Source organism: Rhea pennata, chromosome 20, assembly GCF_028389875.1.
Source record: "Rhea pennata isolate bPtePen1 chromosome 20, bPtePen1.pri, whole genome shotgun sequence".
NCBI classification, from domain to species: Eukaryota; Metazoa; Chordata; class Aves; order Rheiformes; family Rheidae; genus Rhea; species Rhea pennata.
The window spans coordinates 7,250,151-7,274,248 of record NC_084682.1 but is presented as its reverse complement, the minus strand read 5'-3'; the positions used below and the strand labels follow the sequence as shown (position 1 = coordinate 7,274,248).

The 24,098-nt window shown below is 42.4% G+C and overlaps 1 protein-coding gene across 3 annotated transcripts in view; it reads right to left on the bottom strand.

Moving 5' to 3' along the window:
- Positions 1-24,098, bottom strand: part of AP2B1 (adaptor related protein complex 2 subunit beta 1) — an 81,438-nt gene that overhangs the window by 43,076 nt on the left and 14,264 nt on the right. For all 3 annotated transcript variants that reach the window (XM_062592276.1, XM_062592278.1, XM_062592277.1), the window contains exons 6-12: positions 13,677-13,867; positions 11,447-11,668; positions 10,437-10,557; positions 8,058-8,153; positions 3,706-3,821; positions 2,413-2,578; positions 1,864-1,962 (exon numbers count right to left, since the gene is read on the bottom strand). In XM_062592276.1, the coding sequence (XP_062448260.1) occupies positions 1,864-1,962; positions 2,413-2,578; positions 3,706-3,821; positions 8,058-8,153; positions 10,437-10,557; positions 11,447-11,668; positions 13,677-13,867 (1,011 nt within the window). The remainder of the gene's footprint in view (positions 1-1,863; positions 1,963-2,412; positions 2,579-3,705; positions 3,822-8,057; positions 8,154-10,436; positions 10,558-11,446; positions 11,669-13,676; positions 13,868-24,098) is intronic.

Genomic DNA, 24,098 nt, shown 5'->3' with positions numbered 1-24,098 from the left:
CTTTGCCCTTAATAATTCCTACACAGACCTCCTTATCCTGTCTGTAGCAGGCAGTTCCAGAACAGAAAGGGCCTCCGCAAGGGCAGAGGCAAAAGACCAGGTGCTCCTACCTACTTTCAGTCATATACAGATTCAAGACTGACTGTTTCTCCCACAGCCAGATATATTGATTTGAAACTTTGGTCCACCTACTGGAACACAAGTGTCCCAGATCTTTACTCTCCCACAGTTTTCCTAATCCTTCACTCTCCAGGACCTGCACATATACCTGTAGCATATGCCAGTAAACCCATGCTAGTTTAATTTCCCATGCAAGACAGACAACAGCAACAAAGATATAGTAGCTCTGTGCCATCCACCAGGTTACAAACCTGCTAGGAACCCTGATCACTACTACACATCTGCGTCCCTCCCATCTCCAGCTGCTTCATTGCTATTTTTACCAATGTCGGCTGGATTAGGCTGACTCCTGCTACAACCACGCCTGCATTCTGTTGTGCAGACTTATCCTAAGAGACACGCAAAGTGTAACAATACCTAAGTGGGGGAAAGAAACGTGTGTGTAATTACTCTCCCACTCAAGTGAAAAACAGTATCTCTACCTCGAAATCGGACCTTGGAATGGAAGGCTTTTTAGTGTTTTACAGCTACCTATCCTACAACAATTCTCATATAAAATACAAGAAGCTAGACTGAATCAAGCTAGACTTTGTGACAAGGAGAAAAAAACAGATGCCTACTATATTCCTAGGATGCCATTGAGTGTTTCATGACTCAGCAGAGTGGGTTTTAATGCTTAGTACCTTTCTTCTGCTGGCTTAGATGAAAGATACGCTATGCCCTGGCCCATCTCTCTCCAAAGAAGAGCTGAGAGTCTATGTAATAGCATACTTGTCTTTACAGCTATGCAGGTTTTGAAGCAAGAACAGCAGGCTACAGATTTCTTGCCCATGCACCATGTGATACCCCCAACTGTGAGAAACAGAATGTTAGTAAGTCCATGTCCTTGATGTCTTGCTGCAAAAGAGACCTAAAAGGCCAGCTGAAGATTCTTTTGGAGCAGAAAATCTGGACTCAATTGCAGCCCATCCAAAGCAGTTGGAAGAGTTTATTTTCATCACTTAATACAGCAGGTCTGGAGAAGAGCTGCTCTTTTGGGCTATGACATTACACTATGACAGTTGTCCCGGTCATTAGAGCTACGGAGCGCAGGAGAATCTGCTTAGGATTCCACTTCTGCCAAAGGAACATCTCTGTTTCCATCCTCCAGAACTGCAGAATTTTTGTCTGTCAGTTAAAGCCCAGTCCATACCTGCAGGGATCTAAGCTCACAATACTCCTAACTCAGCACCTCATAATGAGTCTGGGATCCAAACTCACTCTTAAAGCCTCCAACCCAGCTGCCACGTTGGTTGGCAGCAACTAAGTTTAAGGGGAAAAAAACCCAAACCTTAGCTCTTTTGTTTTCGGAGGACTGCTTAAGCTCTGCTATTCACAGAACAAAGTCTTTGCCAGGCCCTTATCTGGTCATAGCCCCAGTTGTTTTAATTGCAAGCCACCGTAAAGGAGAAAGCATTTCTGTTTCTACAGAACTCTTATTCTGTTTCTAATACTTAATTTGAGGAGGAATAGGGGGGGAATTAGGAAGAGGCAAGAGCAAAGGAGGAGAGTGCAGATGCCAGATGGCATGGTAACAGGTACAGAGCAGCTCTTAGAGACAAATCCATCCTCTCTGGGAGAAAGAACAGGCCTGAATCCCATCAACTGCACACAGTTGACTGGCTTGGCAGATGGGACACACAAGTTTGCAGGTGCCTAGCACAGCATCTAGAGTGCTCTAGTTCATTGGGTGTCTCGGCTTACCTGTGTGGCCAGGCTGAGGACCTGCTGAACCAGCTCCTGCGTCTCAGAAGGCTTTTTTAAGAACAGCTTCACTATAGCAGTCAGCAGTGTGAGCTGCACCTAAGAAAAAGGAACACAGTAGAGATTACAAGGATGTGTCTCATGTCTAATCATCCTTTACTTATATGGAGTCCATGATTTGTAACAGCATTACACTTTTTGTTACCAGTAAAATCCAGCACAGAGAAACTCCCTCTTGCCTGTTGCAAATAATTTTGCAAACATGTCCCTAATCACCATGCTGAGATTTACATAAAGTTTTTATGCATCTCAGCACTACTCTTCTGTATGTTCTAGTCCCCATCATGGTAATTTTCCCTGCAAAGTACAGAAAACATGGAGTCCCTCCTGCTCGGTCTAATCCTCCAGAAAGAAAAGTTTGGGAGACACAGGCAGACCACAGAGAATGTCTATAGATTCCCGTAAGTTTTACTTTAGTAATATTTACAGTCATTTCCATACATACAATGCATGCCACACATACAGATAAAATGGAAAACACAATTTTACCTGGGTACTTTCATCATGGAAGCCCTCCAAAAAGCTCTCTAACAGCTCATCAGCATTATCAATTCTTTCTGCATATTCACCCACTATCCAGATCATGGCAGCTCTGGCATCCGGTTCATCCAGGGAATCTAGGTTCTCGCACAAAGTAGCAATGATGCTTTCATACCTGATTTATCAGAGCACAGACAGATTACTGGGGTGAATTCAACTTGTGTTACTCCATCTTAGCCTACATCATTCTGCAGAGAATCCTGCACTGAATTATAATGTCTCGTATTTCTATGCAACATGCAGCAAGCAGTACTTCCCTCAACTACACAAGATAATTCTTATGCATTTTCCTTTTCCATGCTGGATGCTAAGATTTCACAAGCTCAAGAGCTCTGACGTTTTCTTTAATCACTAAGAGCACCCGATGAGGAATTCAAGATGTAAAGTTGCCTTTCTTTCTTTTTGGTGAAAGAAACATTTGATCCAATCATTCAATACAGCTCCCAATGAGACTGTATCAGATTTTGCAGTTTCACTAGCATCTCTTCCAGACTGGTAGGTCTAAACTGGATATTATCTTTCCCCAAGGCTTTGCTATAAAACAGACATCCCACACTAATTATTTAGTTTCTCCTCATCCCCACGCATGAGCATCCCTATTACAAGCAGTCAATTATCTTGCAATGGGCAGCAGAAATTGCCAGAGGCGCCTGCAGATGTCCAACACTACTTTTTAGATGTTCATGAAGCTTCTGCTGAGAGACACTGCTGTGTTATTTGGTAGCTAAAGAGACAAATCGTTGTTGCAAAAAGCGCTTAAAAGAAGTTGAGTACTGCTGAAGCCAGACAGAACACTCAATATTAAGAAAGCCAGCAGCATTTTGTTCAGAACTATCTAGCCAGGATCTCAGACTGTGAAAGTCATGAACATCCTTTCAGGAAATTGTGTATAAGCCTTCTAGAGGAGACATGTAAAACCAGAAGGGTGATGCTGTGAACTTGACCAAATTTCCTTTCTGACATTTCCTATAGGAACTCCGTAGTTTTTGATGAAGGCTTATACTCAGCATCAAAGTGGAGGGAGAGATTTTCAATTCAAACTAAATCTGTGTCATGCATACATCCTGTCCAGAGCTGATATCTGACTCCTATAGTACTAGGATCAAAAAGGTCACTGCTTTTCAAAAAGATGGTCACCTTCACTTCAGTGCCCCGGAACGCTATACTGAGCGAGTTTTGCATTGCTCTATTCTCACGCTAGCCGACTAGGGCTTCCAAAAGCCTTGTAGGACTTTCACGTACTTGTTGGGGTACTTGCGAAAGATGTCCCTGATGACTACAATGGCCTCCTGGACCACATAGTTGACCTTGGTCTGGATGAGATCTAGCAGTGTGCTCACACAGCGCTCTGCAGATTGCTAGAGAGAAGAAGAGCAGAACACCACAATTAAAATAAGTTTAAGAAAACCCCCCTACCAGCCCACAGCACACACACTGAGGCATCAGGGATGCTTATCAAGGAGGCACTAGATGGGGGAAATAAAAGCACAACAGCTACCAACTTGGTAGATGCGTCCAGAATACCCCGTACGGTGACCAGTGCTTGTGTACTAGGGAATTTATGATGCTACAAAACAGAGATACCCGTTGACTCCAGCTCCTACAATAAGTGAAATGATTGTGCCAGTAGGTGTTTGGATCATTACACAAAAGACATTAAGGACACTGCCCACATTACTACTAATACTACCTTCTTGCTGGCTAGTAGTTAAAATAGGTCACTGAATGAGCTCTCTTGGACTCACCCAAGCCATGGCAACCAAAGGTAGGAGCATTTTGACAAGGACTGCTGCAAGGTGTCTGGGGAAGTAAGAGGAAGGTGGAAGGAAGGCATGCTACCAATCATGTTGCAAGAACAGCAGCAGATTTAGTATCTTTGGGGTGAGGTCACTACCAATGTGTGAAGATACAGCTATAAATAAAAATCTGGCTGTTGCTAATGCAGCTTTCACATTAAATAACTCAAAATTCCCAGCCACAGGCACTGTAAGATAACAACAACTAGGCACTGGAACACTCTACGAACCAGAACTGGAATTAAAGGCAGACAATTCAGGGAGGTCAATTCCCAAACAACACAGTGAGGCAGGACATCAGAAGAGCAAACTCCAACACTGGAGAGCTTGGAATAAGGATAGTGATTTGGCTATTAACAGAATACATATGAAGCTTCATTACACAGCTGGTGATTAATGTGAGAAGCAGACTGCTCATGACACTGCCTAGGCAATCACCACCAGAACATTCATAAAGCATTCAGTATCAAGACAAACCTTGTAGGATACAAACAATAGCAACGTAGGTGGATTTTTCAACTCAAGTGAGCTAATAATCTCCTTCATTTCTGGAGAACTTGAAGGCTGAATAGAGGAGGAGGAATGAAATGGCATTTAAATAATCACAGAAATCTTTTTTTTTTTTTTTTTTTTTTTTGAGAATGGGTAAAATCTCAAGGACAAACCTCAAGACTTCTAGATCTGAATTTGGGACAATCAGACACTAAAAACCTCTTTGTGACTTTTTGTCCATGTGACCATAGCAGTGGTACCCCATCAATGCAGCCTACAAGCACACCAAATGATGGAAATGCTAGCATGGGAATCAGGCAAAAGAGAAGACCCCTTTTAAACCTGCATTTGCTCTGTCTTTGCAAAATGGGACTAAAAGCCAGGTGTTAAGCTAAATCCTTCTTAAACTAACTCAACTCTACAGAAATCTATAGTATCATCCACTGCTTGCAACTCAAGCAGTACAGTGGTGCCAAATACAACTAGCAAAGCTTCAAGAGCTGAGAAACTCAAGGAAAAGAAAATTAAAGTTCACATTTTCTCCTCTTTAGAGTCTTTGAAACCTGATTTTCCAGGAAGAGCACAACATTTGCTTTGAAACACGCAGTATTGATTTTTAGCTCAAAAGTCCCTTGGAAAGCAAGCTGCCACATGCACAGTAAAGCAGTCCTCAAGTCTGTGGAACAAAGCACATCTCAGCTCATCTCATCCCATGTAAATGCATCACTATTTGTAGGTGGATATCCCTGGGAACTGCAGTGCTTTGCAAGCTGATATGAAAGAGTACTCCAGTCAGAGGAGCTCTCAAATTGGAGTGAGGAAGGGCAACCAACCAATGTCAAACCTGCTTTGTTGTTCTCTACTAACCAAAGGAAAGTCTGCAAGATCACTGAAGTAATCACACCTCACACTCTCAGTCATAACCCTCAAAGATTTCTGAGAGCTAGGCTGCTAGCAGAATCCCCTGGAACTTAGACAAATCCCCCTCTACTATAGTCCCTGTCGCTTCTTCTTTGCTTTACAGGAATCATTACTTACTGTGTCCTCTTCATGTATTCTTCCTCAGAAGCCTAAAGGGAATATGAGCAAAACTTTTCCTTACAATCAAAGCATCAGATGTCATCTTCACCTAATGCTGTCAGCAAAGCAAACCAACCTACAACTCACAGATACTTTAACCTCATACTGTCAGGTTTGGCCAGATCACCTCAGCATAGATATCCCCAAGCTAACTCTACCTTAACAAGCCTGTCTGTATGAAATGATGCTCTTCTGACATCCCCCAAACTAGTATGACTAGACTTAAGCCTGGGCAAAATCCATCAACCTTGCTGTTCAACAAGTGCATTGCTTACACTTCCAAAACTAGCACTACTCTGTTGTTTGCCCTATGCTTTGTTATGCAGTGCAGGTAATGTCACACTTGCGCTAAAGCTCAAGTCCAAGCAGATACAAATTTTACTAGCTTGCTCTTCTAAGAGAGACAATTAGATTAAAAAGTAGGTTCCCTGCGAATGGTCATTCATCAAAAGCTCCTGCTAGTTGCGCCCAGTGTCAAAATGCAGATTTCTAAGCCTTGGGAAATTGGACATTAAGGGCTGCAAGAATGCTGAAATTCTTCCATTAGTCATAACTCACAGTGCAAACAGCCTCTAGTAAACACAGATGCACTGGGGACAGGGATTAACCTAGAAATAATGACAGTATAGTGAGTTGTTCTCTACTTGCCCTCTTTTAAAGATTAGATCTGTTTGCTCTTTGACAAGAGCCATATTTAGCAGCAATGTCTTCAAAGGAGTGCTGTTTGAAAAAAAAAAAAAGTTAAGGTATTGTGACATTATTGTTAGTGTTTCGCAGACTGAATGCAACTCTGTCATGGCATCAGAGTGAGGAGGAAAGTGCTGGGAGTGAGTGTGAGAAAAGGTGAGATTTTCCAAAACATCTTGATACTGCAGGATCAGGAATCATCTTTCATCTGAAATCACACGGGACCAACACACTTCCTCTTCCCAACACATCAGCACTCCCATAAAAGGTGCTGCTACCAGTTTCTTAACTTCTCAGTAGCCCTTTTTCACGCTTAAGAGCCTTTTCTGCTGTTACTCCTGCAGCTCTAGCGAGACAGCTTGTCGTCTAACAGAGGGAGTACTTTTTCTTGTTTCGTTATCCTGAGTTTTTTGGGGGGATTGCAGGCAGGAAATAGAGGCAGTGATCACTCCCTCGGTCGGCCTCATTTAAAAGAAAGCCCTTTGCAGCAATAAGTCAAAGGAGGGACCAGATCAGCAGGCTGTATGGGAAAAGGAAACTGATTCTTTCAAGAAGACAGAAATTGGTGTCCTCCTTAGGCATGCATACACTGGTTTAGCTGAAACAAGGGCAACTTGTGCACTGACACTATACTCAGCCAGGCATGATTAAGTTTTATTTAAATCTGCTGTCAGTTAAAGCTCACGGGAGTACACTTTAGCAAGAGCTAAATGAGCTCAACTGAAATTAGACCACTTACATGGCATTTCACACTCATTTATCAGTTTATTGACAAGTACCATGACCACAGCATACATACCTTCTCTCTTCAAAAGTTTAATGAGCTCCTGTCAGGCACATCAGACTAATTTATGGGAAATTAACAGGGATACCATTTAAATATTCTCTTACAAGTATTTTGGTGGCTCTTCAACTGACAGAGGACATTCCAAACTGTTGTTTTGGATAGCTACAAAGGTTCTTGGAATCTTATCTGCCTAAGTAGCTTGGCTAAAGAGAACACACTCTAAACAAAGCCACAAGTCATACAGACCCCCTTAAAACTAGACAAGCAGAGATACAATCACTCTGACTGCACAAGTTGTTCTAAAGCACCAAAAACCTCTGCAATTCTATACAGGTGTTCTACTCAGCTGATGCTGGAGGCACAAAACATTTCATAATACTGAGTTCCTCTGCACAATCTTTCTTTCCTTCCCCCTTCAAAAGGTCTACAGCTACTAAAGAAGGCCCTCAAGGACAAACAGTCATTGTTCCACGGAAGCCAGTCCAGTAAAAATCTCATCAAAGATGCTTTTGCTACCTTGCTCTGTCTGCAAGCTGAGATCTGAAAGAAGCACCTATGATGTACTCAACTGGAGCTTATGAGTCCTACTGTTCAGCTGGGCCTTTGGCCCAATCCTAACGTATCCACGGCACTTGATGTCTAACACAAGAACAGGGAAACCTTGTGTACCATGCAGGGATGAGAAGGAGGAGGCCAACATTGTCTCTGGAGCCCGAGAAGCATAGAAAACTGCTCAAGTTTTGGGTACTTGCCTCAACCTTGATGGCACAGCGCCCAATTGCTCGGACAGCCTTGCGCACAAAGTCAACATCCACCTCAGTAGCATATTCCTTGAGTTCTGCCAGGACCTGCAGAGAAAAATTTACCAACATGAGTTCTGTGGTCACAGAAATGATAGAGTAGAACATCCCAGTTTAGCTAGCCATGCTATTTGGACAGCAGAACATAAGCAGGATGTGTTCTTCCACAGTTATCCATAAACGAAGTTAGTACAGTCAAACTCTACAGTCTCTGTCTCTGAAAACCACTGCTGCCTGGAGAAGAAAGGGTTTGGATTAGGTAGTAGGATTTTTTTCAGCCTGGTTGAAGCCAGAAGTTGGCTAGAGGTAGAGGATTCTCAAGTTCCCCAGACCAACAGCTGGAGGTGAAACCAGCCCCATCAAACAAACATTACTACCCCTTCCGGCACGTACAAACACATTATGTACAATTTATTGTACCTATAGTTCTGCATTCACTGTAAGCAAAACTCTAAGCAACAACTTTCTGGCCTCTCCTCTTCTATGTTGAGATGAGCACATGAGCCAGCAATGTGCCTTTGTGGCCAGGAAGGCCAATAGTGTCCTGGGGTGCATTAGGAAGACTGTTGCCAGCAGGTCCCTACGTGATCCAAAAAGAGGAGGAGGAGATTTGAGGACACCTTGTAATACCTATACAGAGATTAATAGCATAAAGTTTATTCTTAAAAGGAAAAAAATCTTCGTCTTTTTGCCTGAGTTTTTTTTTTTTTTTTATAAAGAGAGTTGAACAAGGGCTTAAACGACGAGCTGTTGGGATTTTAAAGACCACTAACTAAAAAGCTATTTCATCTTAAATAAATCACTTGGCTTAGAAAAAGTGGTTTTAGAAGAAGATCCCAAGTAATTTATATTGCCTCAAAGTCTCATTTGTTTCACCTTCTCACGTCACACTATGACATCAGGGGTTTCGCTGAGATGTCATGGACGGATTGCAAAGAAGGAGGGAGCAGCAAAAGGAGAGACAGTTGTTTGAAACATCTGCAGTCGGTGTCAATTGCTCAGAACAATGGTGAGATAAAGAGGCCTTGAAGGGCCAGGCTGCAAACAAATAAATCCACAAGGAGTAGACAGGACATCTGTGTTTTGAAGTTTTATTATTTCCTTGCATGATACATGTGCACAGTACCCAGAGCACCCTAGCTGAGTAGCTTACGCTTTTCAAATACCACCCGAGTCTCAGCACCTTGGATACAACTTGTTGGCCGCCCTAGGCTGGAAAAGACATGGACAGAAAGGGTCACAAGTTACACAGTGAAAGACAGCATAGAAGCCTGGTCTCAGTGGGTCTCAATTTTAGGGTTTTTTCTAAGGAAGATTGGTCTGTTTTAGGAATGCCTCTTCAGAACCAGGCAGAGATTCATTACCTAAAAATCCCAGCCCTGAACTCAGTCCTCCAGACACTACTGCCTTTCACCCAAACAACCTGCATTATCTAAACACAGGACATTAAAAATGGTGTGGAGCCTGCCAAGAGTAAATAGATAATTCTGAATATATTCTCTTGGCAACTAATTTTTTAAAAAGCATATTCCATGTCTTCAGAACAAAAGAGGGATGTATTGCTGTGTTATGTTTAAATAAAGTTATGCACTTGCCCTGAAGAGAATGGCTTAAAAGCGTCACATTAGATGAAGCTGCTCTATGACAATTAGGATAGGACAGTAATAGCATTAATCAGAGGCATTAATCATTCTGCACTAGTTTTAGGCCTTGTGGTCAGGGTGCCATTCAGGAACACTTACCCTCTTAAAGGAATCTAGATTAAGCTACATTATAGACTCCCTTTGGATTTAAAGCAGTCTCAATTCAATTTACCCTTAGCTTTGCGCAGTTTCCACTTTGGAAGCAAGTTAAGGAAAATCAAGGTTATTTTAGGTCTGAAGAGTGCCTGTGTGAGGATTTAAGAGTTTAACACACTTGAAATTCACAACCTCAGTAATGTTTGACCTTCCTCAATGCCTGTTACAGGTACACGTCTCACACTTGAAACAAGCCTCTCGTTCTAACCTCAGCCCTAGCAGTGACTCATGTGACAGGAGACATCAGCTCTCCTCCCAGAATTATAATCTGTAAAACAAGATCTACCTAACAGTCACAATGAAAGACGTATCATACTATTAGCATTTAAAGTTAGCATACTATTGACATTTAAAATGCTAACTTCAGCACTTCCCACTTTGTAACTACAAAGAGCATGATACCACGAAGAGTGCTGCTTAGTAGCCAGGAGAAGACTAGAGGTAATTGCACACATCCTCTTTTAAGGACCAGCAGAGAGAGTTTGCCATTATCAGAACATATGCAGTACTCTTAAGAGTTTTATTAACTGACCTGGGCAATGTTTGCTTGAGAAGCCAGGCGGATCATGATGTCCAATTTCTCCAATTTGACATAGATGGGGTCATTATACTTCACGAAGAACACCTTTATTTCCTGCTTCAGAATTTCAGGCCTGCAGAATACATACAGAATATTGCTTCACCCAAGACTAGCAAAAAGAATGGTCTGCTATCCTAATTAGAAGTATCTTTAGTTTAGAAAACTACCCAAAAGTTTTGCTGGGAAACAGAATGATGTGATTTCATGTTCAGGATATGCAAACCAATGAGAACAACAGTTTGAAAGTCAGAAGGCTGGAGAAAAGATTTTTTCTCTAAATACAAAATGTGTATCTCAAGTCTCTCTAACACTACCTACATCTCTACCTCCTCTATTTGGGCTGCTGAAACACTCACTAGAATACTGCAGACATGTTTTCAGTGAAACAATAACATCCTTACCTCAGCGCAAAACCCATCCACAAACCAATTTTCTTCCATCACTTGGTAGACACCTGTGCTAATGTGCAGTAACTCTGCTCAAAGTGTAATCACCCCTCTCCAATAAGAAGAAACAATATTTTAGCATGCAAATAGGAATAAACTGGAGAAGAAAAAGCACAACCTAGCCCTCCATACACCAGTACGTCATCATCCTAGTTCTTCTACATTAAAGAGATAACAGCATAAGGGACATCTTCATGTTTCTACAAATTACCATGAACTGTACAGTTACATCCACCCTGCAATACGATTTATGGTGTGGTGGGAACACATTTCTTACTAATCTTAAAAAAAGGCAGAGAAGAGAAAGAAGCAGTTAAAGAAATATTGTATGAAAAGGCAATTGTATGTAAAAACAAAATTAATCCAGGCTACCAGTGTCACGAGACTGCTTAATTCATCCCTTAGGGTGTTATGAACCTGGATTAAATGCAGTTCTGTGCATGTGGAAACATCTGAAAGTATGAGATAAATGGATGCCATTGCATAGCCAGGAACAACAGACCTTTGAGGCTTTACCTTTTCTGCACAATCAAGTTGATGTTCCTCAGAGCAACATACTGAACTTCAGGCTCACCAGACAGCAGAGTAACCAGTGGAGGGGCAAGTTTCTTTAGCAGCATGTTGTAATAGTCAGAGTCCTTGGGTAAAAGCTCCAGGAACTTCATCAAGACTTTCACTGCTGACAGCACCACCGCTGAGTTGGCATGAGACAGTCGAGGTGTTACCCGTTCACAAATACTAGAGATAGAGAAGCATGAGAGGCTTCACGTTTATTTCAGAATATCAAATATTTCAGATCTTATCTGTATTTAAGAAGTTGTATGCAGTTCATATTGAGAGAAGGAGCTGAAGACAGCTTCTTCAGGCAATTCAGGCACTTCTTTGATTTAGTTTTATTTATAAAGAACAGAAAAAAATCTGCTTTCCTGAACACAGCAGGAAGTAAACAAAAATGATTTCTCACACAGCTTCAACTTTCCCTCCTGTCACACTTAGCTCAGAAACTCTCCCTGCTCTCAGCATTACAGTCCCAACAGACATTCAGTTATTAGCTTTTTCTGCCTTTCCCTCACGGTATTCTCTCCTACTTCTGTGATCTCATCTGTCACTTACAAACACAGTTTTAACATAACCACTACCAGAAAAACACTTTATCTCCCATATAATCATTTGGGGGCAATAGATGCTTCTAGCTTGTTTCGAGGTTGCTGCCATTTCAACCATTTGCTTCTGGAAGAAAAGGTTTCTGTTACCTTGAAGGGATAGGGAAAGAGTGACCTAAATATATCCACCAAGTCTCAGCTTTACCATTGCCTCGGTGGATGCTATAACCAGGCACATCCTAGACAACCCACCTCAGGCAGAAAGGAAGTTTGGGTTCATATGGTCTTTCTTATAGCATCTGTCAAGTTTTTTCCCACCCCCTCTTGCATATTGCTAACCCAGAACAGTCTTATTCCCATCTGTGCCTCCTCCCTAAAGTTTCTTTCTCCAGAAGATTTGCTTTCAGCCACCATGGAGGGGAAGCAGCATGGCTAAATGAAGAGCATCTGAATCTGAAAATTAGTCCAGGTGGGACAGCCCCCAGCTGCCACCACTCAAGGTCACCTGGCTTCATCTTCCTATGCCTCAGTTTACCCATGCACAGGGGTAGTGACACCAGCCTTACTGTAACACTACATAAAACTAGATGTTTTCATTCTCCTCTCTGAAGGAAGGTAAGTACGATGAGGGCTCTAGGAGCCAAACTCAATACAAACGAGTAAGAGCAGTTACTGCCCCTCCTGTCTTATACAGCACTCTTCAGAGGAATGAAATATGAGGAACTGGGACATGTTCAGAGTTGTTCAAACCAGCAGTCCTATTCTGACAAAGCTAGGATAATACAGGCCTGGCACTCTGGGGGATCTCTGTAGGCTTCTAGCACTCATTAATAGCTGCCTTCTGGCACAAGATCTTAGGGTACAAGTCATGGTGGGGGGAGAAATAAAAAAAAAAAAATTCAGCAAGACTACTAGCAGACTTTCTCTCTCTTCTTCTCCCATCCCTTAATCTGGTTCCTTTTTTTGGTTGTTTTTATCTGTTCTGTCTCAGAAAAAGACTCACTGAGGAAATCCTTTGAAAAGAGAGGCCTGTCCAGAATCTTTCATGTAGGTTCATGTCCTTCTCCCCCTTTATTTAAAAGAAATATAGCAAGCTTGAGAATTCCCCAGCTCCAAGCAATTTTCCTTGCTGGTTCCTTGTCCCCTTAGGGACATAATCTGACTCTCTGTGATTTTGGACACAGATCAGGAGGAGACCCAAAGTGCAGAAATTAACACCTTGTTACTTAAACATAATAAGCTCTCTGTATGCAGCTTTAATCATTGCAGCTCAAGGTATAAGTAAAAGTGAGATTTTAGAGTGATTTAAAAAAAATCCTTCTTTATTCTCTGTTCTATGATATCACAGATTAACTTTTAGTTGGAAAAAATATTATAGTCTCCTACCTAAAGCATTAAGGAAAATGCTTCTGTGAAGAACCCCCACACCTATAAGGGTTTATTGCCTCTCAACATAGCAAAGCCAGATTTGAAAATTCTGCTTTAAAACACAAAATCCTCCAAACAGGGCTTTTAGATGGGTCAGCTGTTGTTATAGGTTTGGTCTTGGGCTGATTCTTCTTAGCAGTGCCAGCTCCCATACAACCTATCCTTTTAAAAGGGAAAAGGTAAGAAAACATACCCACCAGCAGGAACAAACATACCTCTGAGCTTCACGATCATCTTTGGGATTGTAGTTGGACAGACAGTCCAGGATGAAGATCTGGCCCCACTCTGTGCACTCATTTAAGGCTGTCAGTAGCTTGTTAATGTTCTGAGGGTTCAAATCCAGCAGGTTGCTGTTAGGATGTGATTCACTGATCTCAGATAAGGCAGCAACAGCATTTGCTACCACCTGGGAGAAGAAAAGACAAGCAGATGCATTCTTCATTAGCACATCATTGGTGGCATGGTGGGCATTAACCTGGGCTTAGCACTGGTTACAGAAGGGAAAAATGGAGATCCTGGCTCACTATCAGCTATGCAGCAGCAACCACGGCAGTCATCAGGGCCTTCAAGGCCCAGAACAACTGCACAAACAACCTGGACAGCCCAATGCTTGACTGTAATTTTGCTAGTTACTCTTTGCTGAAATAAGAAGAGTCTCTCAGGGAAGAAGGGCAAGAATAGCAGCACAGCTGGAGATGCCTGCTGACAACCTAGGAAACATTCAAAAGCCAGCATGGGTGTGAAGAGCATTTCTCTAGAGAAATCCCAACCTGAAAGTATTTTTGTCAAAGACAAAATGCTCCTCTGGACTGCGCTGGAGTCTGGGCCCAGTACCTTAGAAGAGGCAGTACTTCCCAGAGCCATTGCCTATGAGGAACCTGGAGAGGACATCAGAGCATGCCCCCATGGAACAAGCAGAATATCCTACCTTCCTGCAGGCTTCAGACTTCCACTCTGATTAGCTTCAAGTAAGCCTCATCTCCCCCCAGCTTCCACAAAATGTTCAACTGACTGATATAGTCAAGGTCTCAAAACCACCAGTTACCCTATTTATTCAGGAATGGATGCCTCTTGCCCAATTCCCCTTGGCAACCCCACGTCACATGGCTCAATGCAACCGAAGACACGAGAACTGTCTCCTTTGCACCAAAGGATGTCAGACACCAGGCCTTTAGCTCCATGGAGATCCTGCCAGGTCACCCAGATTGAAAGCAAATATAGCTCCCTAAAACAGCTTCTCTTGATAAATCCTTAACAAGCCGTATCTCAATTACAAGTTGTCTCCATAGTATCCATTTGTCTGCTAGGTACTTTGGAGAGTCCTTTCAAAGCAAGCACTGCAACACAGCTCGTCACAGAAAATATTCTTGCTGTATTTAAGACTATATAAGGTCTTCCCTTATCTAAGTATGGATGACAGGAAGATGAGAGGAGGTCAAGAGTCCAACCCGACAAGTCTGAGAAGTGGGAGTGCAACACAAATTTCTAATTCCTACTTCCATGCTCAAATTCAAAAGCTATTTTAACAGATGACATGTGAAGATTTTTAAAATAGAGATGTTGCAGAATACATAGACATAAATAGAAGATTTGCAGAATGTAGACACAAAAATCCTTCACTAGTTTAAACACACACTAAGTAAAGCAGGAAGTTAAGCTCAAGTCTGACATACAAAACTGATATACTCAATAAAGTCATTTTCATGATATATTTTATGACTTACATCATATGTCCACTCAAACTACCAGTGCAAACTTATTAAAATGAAGATTTCTGACATTATTTCCTGTGAGATTAATGCATAGAAATACCTTATCTAAAATCTTCTGATTCTTTGGATGACTAAAGAGGTTTTCAGTGCAGTACACTGTAAACAAGAACAGTGCGATCAAGAAATTTTCTGCATTGTTCCCATCACTACTTGTCATTAAGCCAATATATTCCAAAGTCACTGTTCAAGCAGAGCAATGTTGATTGTTTTGCATTTCACACCTAGAGGTCAGAGATAGGATTTTGATCCAAGATTTTATGAATTTCATTAGCTGAATGAGCCTTCTGTCACTGAAATCATTAGCAATCAGAACTGCTGTCTTCCTGTACTGCTTTAATGAGTAACTTATTAACATTGCTGCTTACTCTTTCCATTACTTAATTTGCCTAATTCCAGAATGGTTAATGTGACACTCAGCATAAAATTGAAGTAAAAGACAGTTTTAATTTCATTAAACTTGGGAAACTCGGAAGCAAAGACAAGCCATAAAAGCAACTTGGAAGTCTGAAGCCATTATGAAAAGGTACTTATTGAAAAGAAGTCTGGGGGAAAACATTTTGAAGCAATAAGAAAAAAAGTGAGAGTCAAAGCATCACAGAGAGTGACCTGATAACTGCACTAAGAAAAAATAGGGAAGAATTCTGGCAAATGAACTCAAGCTGCCAGGCACTACCCTAGTTGTAGTAAGTAGGCCATGTGGGTACTCCAAGCCCGGGGGCAAGTATGAGTTAAAGCAGTCGCGCTTAAATCTTTCCTTGCAGTTTAAGTCAAATCTATTACTTTTTGTATTTGCCACAAGAGGAGGACGCACAGCTGTGTTGTTACCGCAATACGCAGCAGCTCCAACCCAGAAACCTGACTTTGAGTGAGTCTTACTTTTGCAGGCTCTTTTCAGGAACCAGCAAGGCAACACAGGCACAATCATCCAAGGCAAAGCTGAGCAGGAGACACCAAAGCACAACCCACTAAATCAAGTGTATGGTAGATACTCATTAAAAACATTCATAAGAAAAGAGGATGAGATGGCAAGATGCAGACAGATTGGTCAGCATATGGGCTACGGTGTCCTTGAGCATTTCAGAAAAAGGGCTGGAAGGGGTGGTCCTATAGGAGACGGCAGCTCACTTCTGCCACACTGACTGGGATCGGTAGACTCGAAGTCTATAAATGCAGCCGGTCCTCACTTCCTACCTTAGAGGAACAGTGCTTCTGTTAACTCAGAGATAAGATGATAAATGAAGCAAAAGGGGATGGCGACTTATCTTCAACAAAGTTTAAGCGACATCGATTTTAAAAAAAGTACTTGCTGGCGATTCACATTGAACACATTGATATATTATGGTATGCCAACAAAAATAATTAGCATCTTCAAGGCTTTTTACATGCCGCAGCAGCACAGTTGAAATGCAAACAGATTTCAGGAATCAGTCCAACATAAACACTGGTTCAAGTATGCATGCTCACCTCTCCTCATTGGCGCTGCCACTGGCTTCCTTACAAGACAGGAAGATAGAATAACATGAAGCGGCCACTGCATAGTTTCACTCCAGTACACAAATATTCCTGTTTTGCTGACAGCTCTCATTAAATGATAGCTCAGGTGACATGCAAACAAAGACTGAAGGGCTGTCCACATTTCAGGATCCTAAGGGTTATCGGTTTAAAAAAATCTGTTCAGAACCCAGTTAACCCCAACACAAGTATCAGATCACAGGGTAAACCAATTGGTATACTGTGGCAGTCCCATACATACCATTAGCAATATTTAGAAAGAAATAATGCCATAAGAAGTAGCAACGTGTTACTAACATCCATTGGCTTCAGCAATACTTGGACAAAGAAAATCTCTGTCTTCAAGAATAAATCTCAAGTCCTCAACTCAGCTGGTATTTCTTCCTTAATGAAGTCTAGCTGCATTAAACAGCAAGTAAAAGGCACAAAGTGATAAAACAAGTTACACAGCAGTTTCTCTTTACCATGACAGTACACAGCAATGACGATGTATTTGTTGGCGGAATATGTTAGAAGTAAAGCTAAAGCATCTGGTATAGGACAAAATTAAAAAGCCAGATCAGGGAACTAGAAGTTTAACAGTTAGGGCCATACCTTGGCTGAGAAAAAAAAAAAAAAAAAAAAAAAAAAAAAAGAAATCCTACATCTAAGAGTTTCTTTTGCAGACTGAATGTACTTTCTGCTTTTCAAAATATATAACAAGTTCAGTTTGATGAGAAACCAACTGAAAGCTGGATGACTTAATTCACAGATTGGAAGAGGAGACAAAAAAGGACAAGGAACTAACCTCCAGCAAGTTCTCAAAAATAATGAGAAACAGGTCAACCCACTAGCCTCTATCTGTGAGTGAAAAGAATTAATGAACAGAATCAGCTTTAAAAGACAACCTTAATTTTGCAAAGTAATTCCACATTTATATCCAAATGCATCATGACACAAATCTGAGACAAAGATTAATGAAGTAAACGATGAGTAAATCACCATTCTCTTAAAAAAAAATTAAAAAGAAGTAATTAAGGAATATACTGTGTATTACATAATCACTTAATAAAGATGTGTATATAGGGAACTATGCATGGTAAAACGCCTCACTTAGCTTAAAGATAGTATTCTTAACCGCAAGTCAATACATGCCAACCAGTGAGAGTCAGCCTAAAAAAATAACTGGAAAGTACAAACGTAGAACAGATTGAAGATTAACAAATAATAATAATCACCAGAGCTCCCTGGCTTGCTGATTTAAATCAGTTCACTCTGGGTACGTTTCAGCATTACTCAAATGCAGTCACAGCACCATTGCTTTGGAGCCCAGTTGAGCTGAATGACAATAAACCCGCTTTGACTGGAACTTCCCCCAAAACTCAAGATTCTCAGAAGTGTCACTAGGATCTGGGTAATTAAACCTCACAATCTCTTAAAAAAAAATATAGTAAACTGTATTACAAATTTAACAAAACAACCAAAAAACCACAAACCCCCCCCAAAAAAAGTCAACATTTTTAAATCCATCTACAGACAAATCCTCTGCAGCCAGAGAGCAGATCGAATCCCACGGAAAGTTGCAGAGGTAGGAATGCTGATTTGCCAGTTATTCCTTCTGGCAGCTCAAACCTTTAGCTCAGAGCAAATGGCATAAAAATACATCAACAAGGAGGAAAGGGGGTAGGTAAAAACCTGAGTGTCTGTCTATCAACCCACACGGAAAAGCTAGGGGGGCAGGAGGGGAGCTAGGCAGATCTAGAACGCCAAATGGTCAAAGTAATCTGATTTTTCTAGCATCCCAGGCTAATTGGAAACTAAACCAAGTGTGTAACGCAGCTAACGAAATACAATGTTCTGCTGCTCAAAACAGAAACCTTCCACTCGTCATCCCACTAAGATGAAGGGGAAATGGAGAAAAAGAGGAAAAATTAAGAGGAGCTGAGGAAAGGCAGCCATCACCACACAGTGGAGGCTGCTCTCCTCAAGGGAGCCAGGCACCATGTGCCGAGAACAGCAAGAGGTGCTGACACTCTCGACCAGCGTGCTGAGCGTGCACGGTATGTTCATTTCATCAAGCACAGCCATCCAAACGGGGTATTACGGGCATCTGCACGGACGCGTATTTGTCTGTGGCTGTGCACGTGAGTGGCCCTATGAAGGCTTGTGCTTGAAAGGTCCCTAACAAGTACCCAAAAAGGTAAGCTTGCTCACCTGAGTATAAGAACCTTACTCCATACAAACGTCACAGGTTCTTCTATCCATATTAAATACCTCTTGTCTCTACAAACACTCCTGTCACTTTGCTCTCCTAGGAACAGTCTATAAACTACTAAAATGGGAGAAGCAGCCAAGTCAGAGAGCCTGTAAAATTCTCTGATACTGCTTATGCATGCAATGTGTGTATAGCTTTAAATTAAAACTTTGGGAGGCTAACTCATCCCTGGTCCAAGCACAGTCTGGGGAAGTAACATCTCAGCAATTTATCCTTTATTCTGATAGATTTCCAGGGCTCTCCATAAGTTATTCATCTCCCACTACTTTCAGTACTTCAGTGCCTAGAACTCTGGAACCAAAGTGCTGGATAAGTGATCAGTATGTGACTGGGTCCTGAAAAAAGACCTCCTGTTTGCTTTTGGCAAAAGCAGAATGATTTATTCGGAGGAGACAATGGCAAAATGTTATGCATCCCACGGCCTGCTTGCCCAAACTGATTCTGGCACTCCTGTGCTCCTACTAGATGCTGCTGAAAAACGCTACTTTGCAGTAGACCAAAATACGGGTCCTGTTCTCCAAATCATGTCCAATATAAGACAGGAAGCCTTACTTGCTCCGACAGATTATCTTCTTCTGGTAGGACTGTAAGAAGGTATGCAGGCATGGCTCAAATGCAAAGGCTTTCTCTTTGCTGTGACTGAGCCCCCAGTGTAAGAGACCAAGCTCTGCACGAAGCTACTGAGGGTCTGCAACACCATGTGTCTCCTACCAGGACGTGCTGTGACCTGAGCTCATTTCATCCCAGCCTGGCTACAACCTTTCTTCCTCAGCATCAAGCACCTATCACGTATTAGGAAGGTTTCTCTCCCAGCTTTCCATTTCCCTTTGCAGTTTTTCTTGCGGAGGTTCCCACTGGCACCATCCAGTGGCAAACAGGGACTCTCTCTCATTCAGCCAGGCTATTTAAAAGCAAGGCAGCAGCTAAACACAATCAAGAATCTTATGTAGCCCTAAGGGGAGGGGAGGGGGAAAGCAGCAAGACATCATATCCACAGCATTTTGTGACAAATGGTGCTTGTCAATAGCTAGAAGTGTCTGTTCTGATTTAAAATGTAACATGTAGACACATGTCAACAAAATCCCACAGCACCTTGATTGATATTAGAGATCCTGGAATGATCTATTCAGCAAGACCAACACTTTTCAAATTAGATGCATACCGGTAGCAGTAATTGGAAAGCGACAGGCCGCTGATGGATCAATTTGTCAATTAAGCTTTATAAATGGGGGGTCTGCGAGGACAGACGCAGCACCACAAGAATTCATGTATTACTGTACAAATGTGTTGCATCTCTCTGCCAGACTGCTAGCATTAAATACGGAAAAGCACAACTTCTATACAAACTGCTCAGGACCAACACCTCTCATCCATGGGCCTTCCAGAACAATTGGGTCCCTGCACAGGCTTAAAATTCCCCTCAGATCTGTTCAGGACCACAACCTGGAAAACAACCGGCGCTTGGTAAGCCGGACACGCAGGAGCCTTTGTCTGGAGAAGCACCTAGAGGGGCTCAGCCTGAAGCCTGAACGGGGCTCCTACAGGCAGAGCACACGGAGTCGGCGCGCGGCTAACTGGCAGCTGTGCAATCTGCTACAGACGGCAGCTATCCCTCCTCCACCAGTTTAAGTCTTAGCAATCTCGCCGCTGCACTACAGCCACACAAGCTGGCTTCTAAACTCCACCGATGTTCTCCTGTGCTGCCTAAGCATCCCAACACATACATTAACATAACCACTGTTCTGGACAGCTGTCCCTGCCCTGCCTTTCATTTCCATCTTGCTACCTCTAGGTATCTGCTTACCCTGCAAACAGCATTGTTCTCCCTTCTGGGCAGCCTCACGTAATAGCACGAGTGCCCTACAAAGAGTCTCCAAGTGAGGCCATTATGCTTCATCAGTCACTCAGTAAAACTCTCCTTCCTTGCAATACTGGGTAAACAAAGACTACACCTTCTGAAGCCCACAAACAACATTAGGTATCTGCCGAAAGAAATTATCAGCTCTGCCAGCAGCACAAGCAGATTTTTACAGGAACACCAGAGTCTTACTCATACCAGGATGGACTAGCTTGGGGCACTTCAAGACAGCCGTTATTCTGCAATGCCTAGGCTGGAGAAGAGCAACATTTCACAACTAGTAAGACATCCAGGGTAGCCTGGAGGCAGCCCCATCACAGACTGATGACATACTGCACTGGCACAGCCCACGACTCCCAGTAATATTTAGCTCCACACTTGGGTATGAATTTTAAAGTCCTTACAACCTTCATGAGCAGGGAGCATGAACTTCTCTGGGGGAGATGGTTCACTCCTTGTGCTAGATAAGACCTTAGCTGCAGAGAGAGGAAAAAAAAAAATCACAGCTGGACAGGTTCAGGTTTCCCCACAAGATACAAGTGCTTTCCTGCAGCTCTGAAGGTAATGTTCCACCCTGTGGTGTGCTGCAGAAGTCCCATATCCCAGACAAGGCTTTCCAGGAAGTCTCATTCAGACTTGGAAGACCACCAACAGTTTCTCAGCAAAGGTTTCATTTCTCAGCTTTATTACACAAACAAAGAAGGATAAAATTCCTGTGAATTACACAGCAGAGGGCAGCCCAGAAGATAAGAGCCATTGCTGTTTCTAAACAGACTCATATTTTAGGATATGGTCTCAGACAAACATACAGCTTGCCAGCTAGTAGGAAAGGAACAAAATGAGGACCTCTCTATATAAGGTCATCAAACAAGCCCAAACATACACCCTGAAGTTCTGACTGGCAAAAGGAATAACTGGCTTGTAGTCACAGTAGGAGAGAGAATAAGAAAGCATGGTGATATAGATACCAGCAGGTTTGTAGCCTAGTCCATGAGCTATGGAACCTCTGCACTGCTGGAGGGGATTCTAATTAAATCCGCATGGACTTAGCCACCTCCAGATGTCAGAGCTCAGACTTTGTTCTTAGTGCAAGCTATTAAACATTGAAGAAACAAAAAATACCACGAAAACACAGACACAATGAAAGAATCTAAGTACATATTCCATGCATTTGGTGTGTCTGCTAATCAGCTTATGGGATTCCACTTCACTCTGTATTGATTCACAATGACATTCCTTCCAATAAACAGGGATGTGCAGATGGGGTTAAATGTGACATTACCTGGACACCATGCATATTGTACATCTACACAGCCCATGAAAACGTAACAGCAAACAGCCACCTCTGTGAAGGCTTTGATCCAGGCAACACCGGACGCCACAGTGACAAAGTAGCGGCACAGAACAGCAAAGGCGGTATGAGTTTGCCAAGGAGGCCAAGCGCACGATCTGCTTGCTAACCTGCCTTTGTTATCTGTGTTATCATACTCACGGCTGTTGTTATCTGAGCTAGCCAGATTTAAAGCTAAACACAGCCATGCCTCCCCACACTGGTCTCATCACCGTTTTACGAACATACCCAGACTGCACATAGTTATCACAGGCATTTCCATGGGAAGTTCACATGGGCCCAGTCTGCTGCAGAACCTCTCAGTTGAGAAGTCACTGGAAAAAATATAAGCCTTTCAGCAGAAATGGATGACAAGTTATAGCTAATTTTATTCTTGAACCATGTTTCCTTAGTGCTGTGAAGAAAAAGAAATAATGCAATTCTTCCTGATAGAAGTGGTCTTGGAGAAAAACATCTTCAGGATGCAGAATCTCTATTTTTCAACACATTTATTTTTGTTATCAATCTACATCTGGGAGAATACAAAGGTCTGCGTGGGGGGAAAAGGGCAAAAAAAGTGGGAGACTGAACAGCATCCATTTGGGATGATCACACTGAACCCCTCTCACAAGCCAATTGCTTTTGATACATGGGTGACCTAGTCAAACCAGGACACTATTTGGTTAGGGATGAGAGAAGGGTGGGCAGAACAGAAGAGCCCTTATCCCAGAAAACTTACAATTTAAGCGTCCCTGTCAGATAGGCATCCATGCAGCAATTGCTGCCAGGGGTTTCAATCATCCAGTCCATCCTATCTCACCGCAAGCCATGCCTGTGCCCCACAAGGCACACTTTGTTACTCACTTAAGAATAGATGAAAACAAATGGAAAGATCTTGCAGGCTGCTGTTGGTGTTCAGAGCTGCCTTGTTTTAGCAACTTGAGGAAAACCACTCTTCCTCAAGTTTATCCTCTTGGTCTTTCAACATCAACTGACCTGAAGCCATGTGGAGAACACAGGTAGATTGACCACATAATTATTCTATGGATTAAGAATTACTCTAAGGGGTCAAGGAGTGAAAAATCACGATCAAAGAGAGAAAGGTTGTGTCATTCAAGTATTAAAAGACCAGCACAGCTTAAGATGGATTTCCATTCGTGTTTTTCCACTAATATTTACATTCCTGAGGAAAACCAAGTGCAGTGATAAAAGCCAGAAGAGAACTAGCTACAAAACAAGGTGTCTAACTAAACAGATTGGGTTCTGCTTTAAACTGCTGCCATCTCGTGGTCTTGCTGTTCATCGAAGTCTGCAATATTCCAGTAATGAGGAGATCAGTCATTAGGGACTGAGGACAAGACCAAAACTTCAAAGAGCCTCTGGCAATCAACAGTTGTGTTACAAACCTGCCCTTCTCACTTCCCTATTGCCCACCATAAATGCTGTGCGTGAAAGGGGTTCTACAGCAATCTGCCACCCTGTGAACCAGCAGTATGGAAAAACCCTAGGGTATCACACTGAAATTGTATTTTGTTTGAACAACATGAGGATCAGGAGGAGGACATGCTTCCCAAGTAGCACTACCCTGAAGTTACCAGCAAAAAGAGCCCCTTAGGGTAAGTCTAAGGCATACTAAAAGTCTGAAGCAGCCAGGCCTGAGCTTTATATTCATCCAAACCTGGCTCTGCAGAGTTTTGCACATGGAAATGCAGAGCAACAAAGGAGAAGAGTCTGTCTTAAGATAGGCTTGGGAAGAAATGAGGGTTTCCTATGGGGAAAAAAACCCCACCCTCTTCAGCAGATCCCAAGTGACAAAGGGCGGCCACAAGCTCTTTGAGACCATCTGTAAAATGAGATTAAAGGCCTCATCTACAATCAGGCTTCCACAGTGTAACTACTCATTAAGAAAAA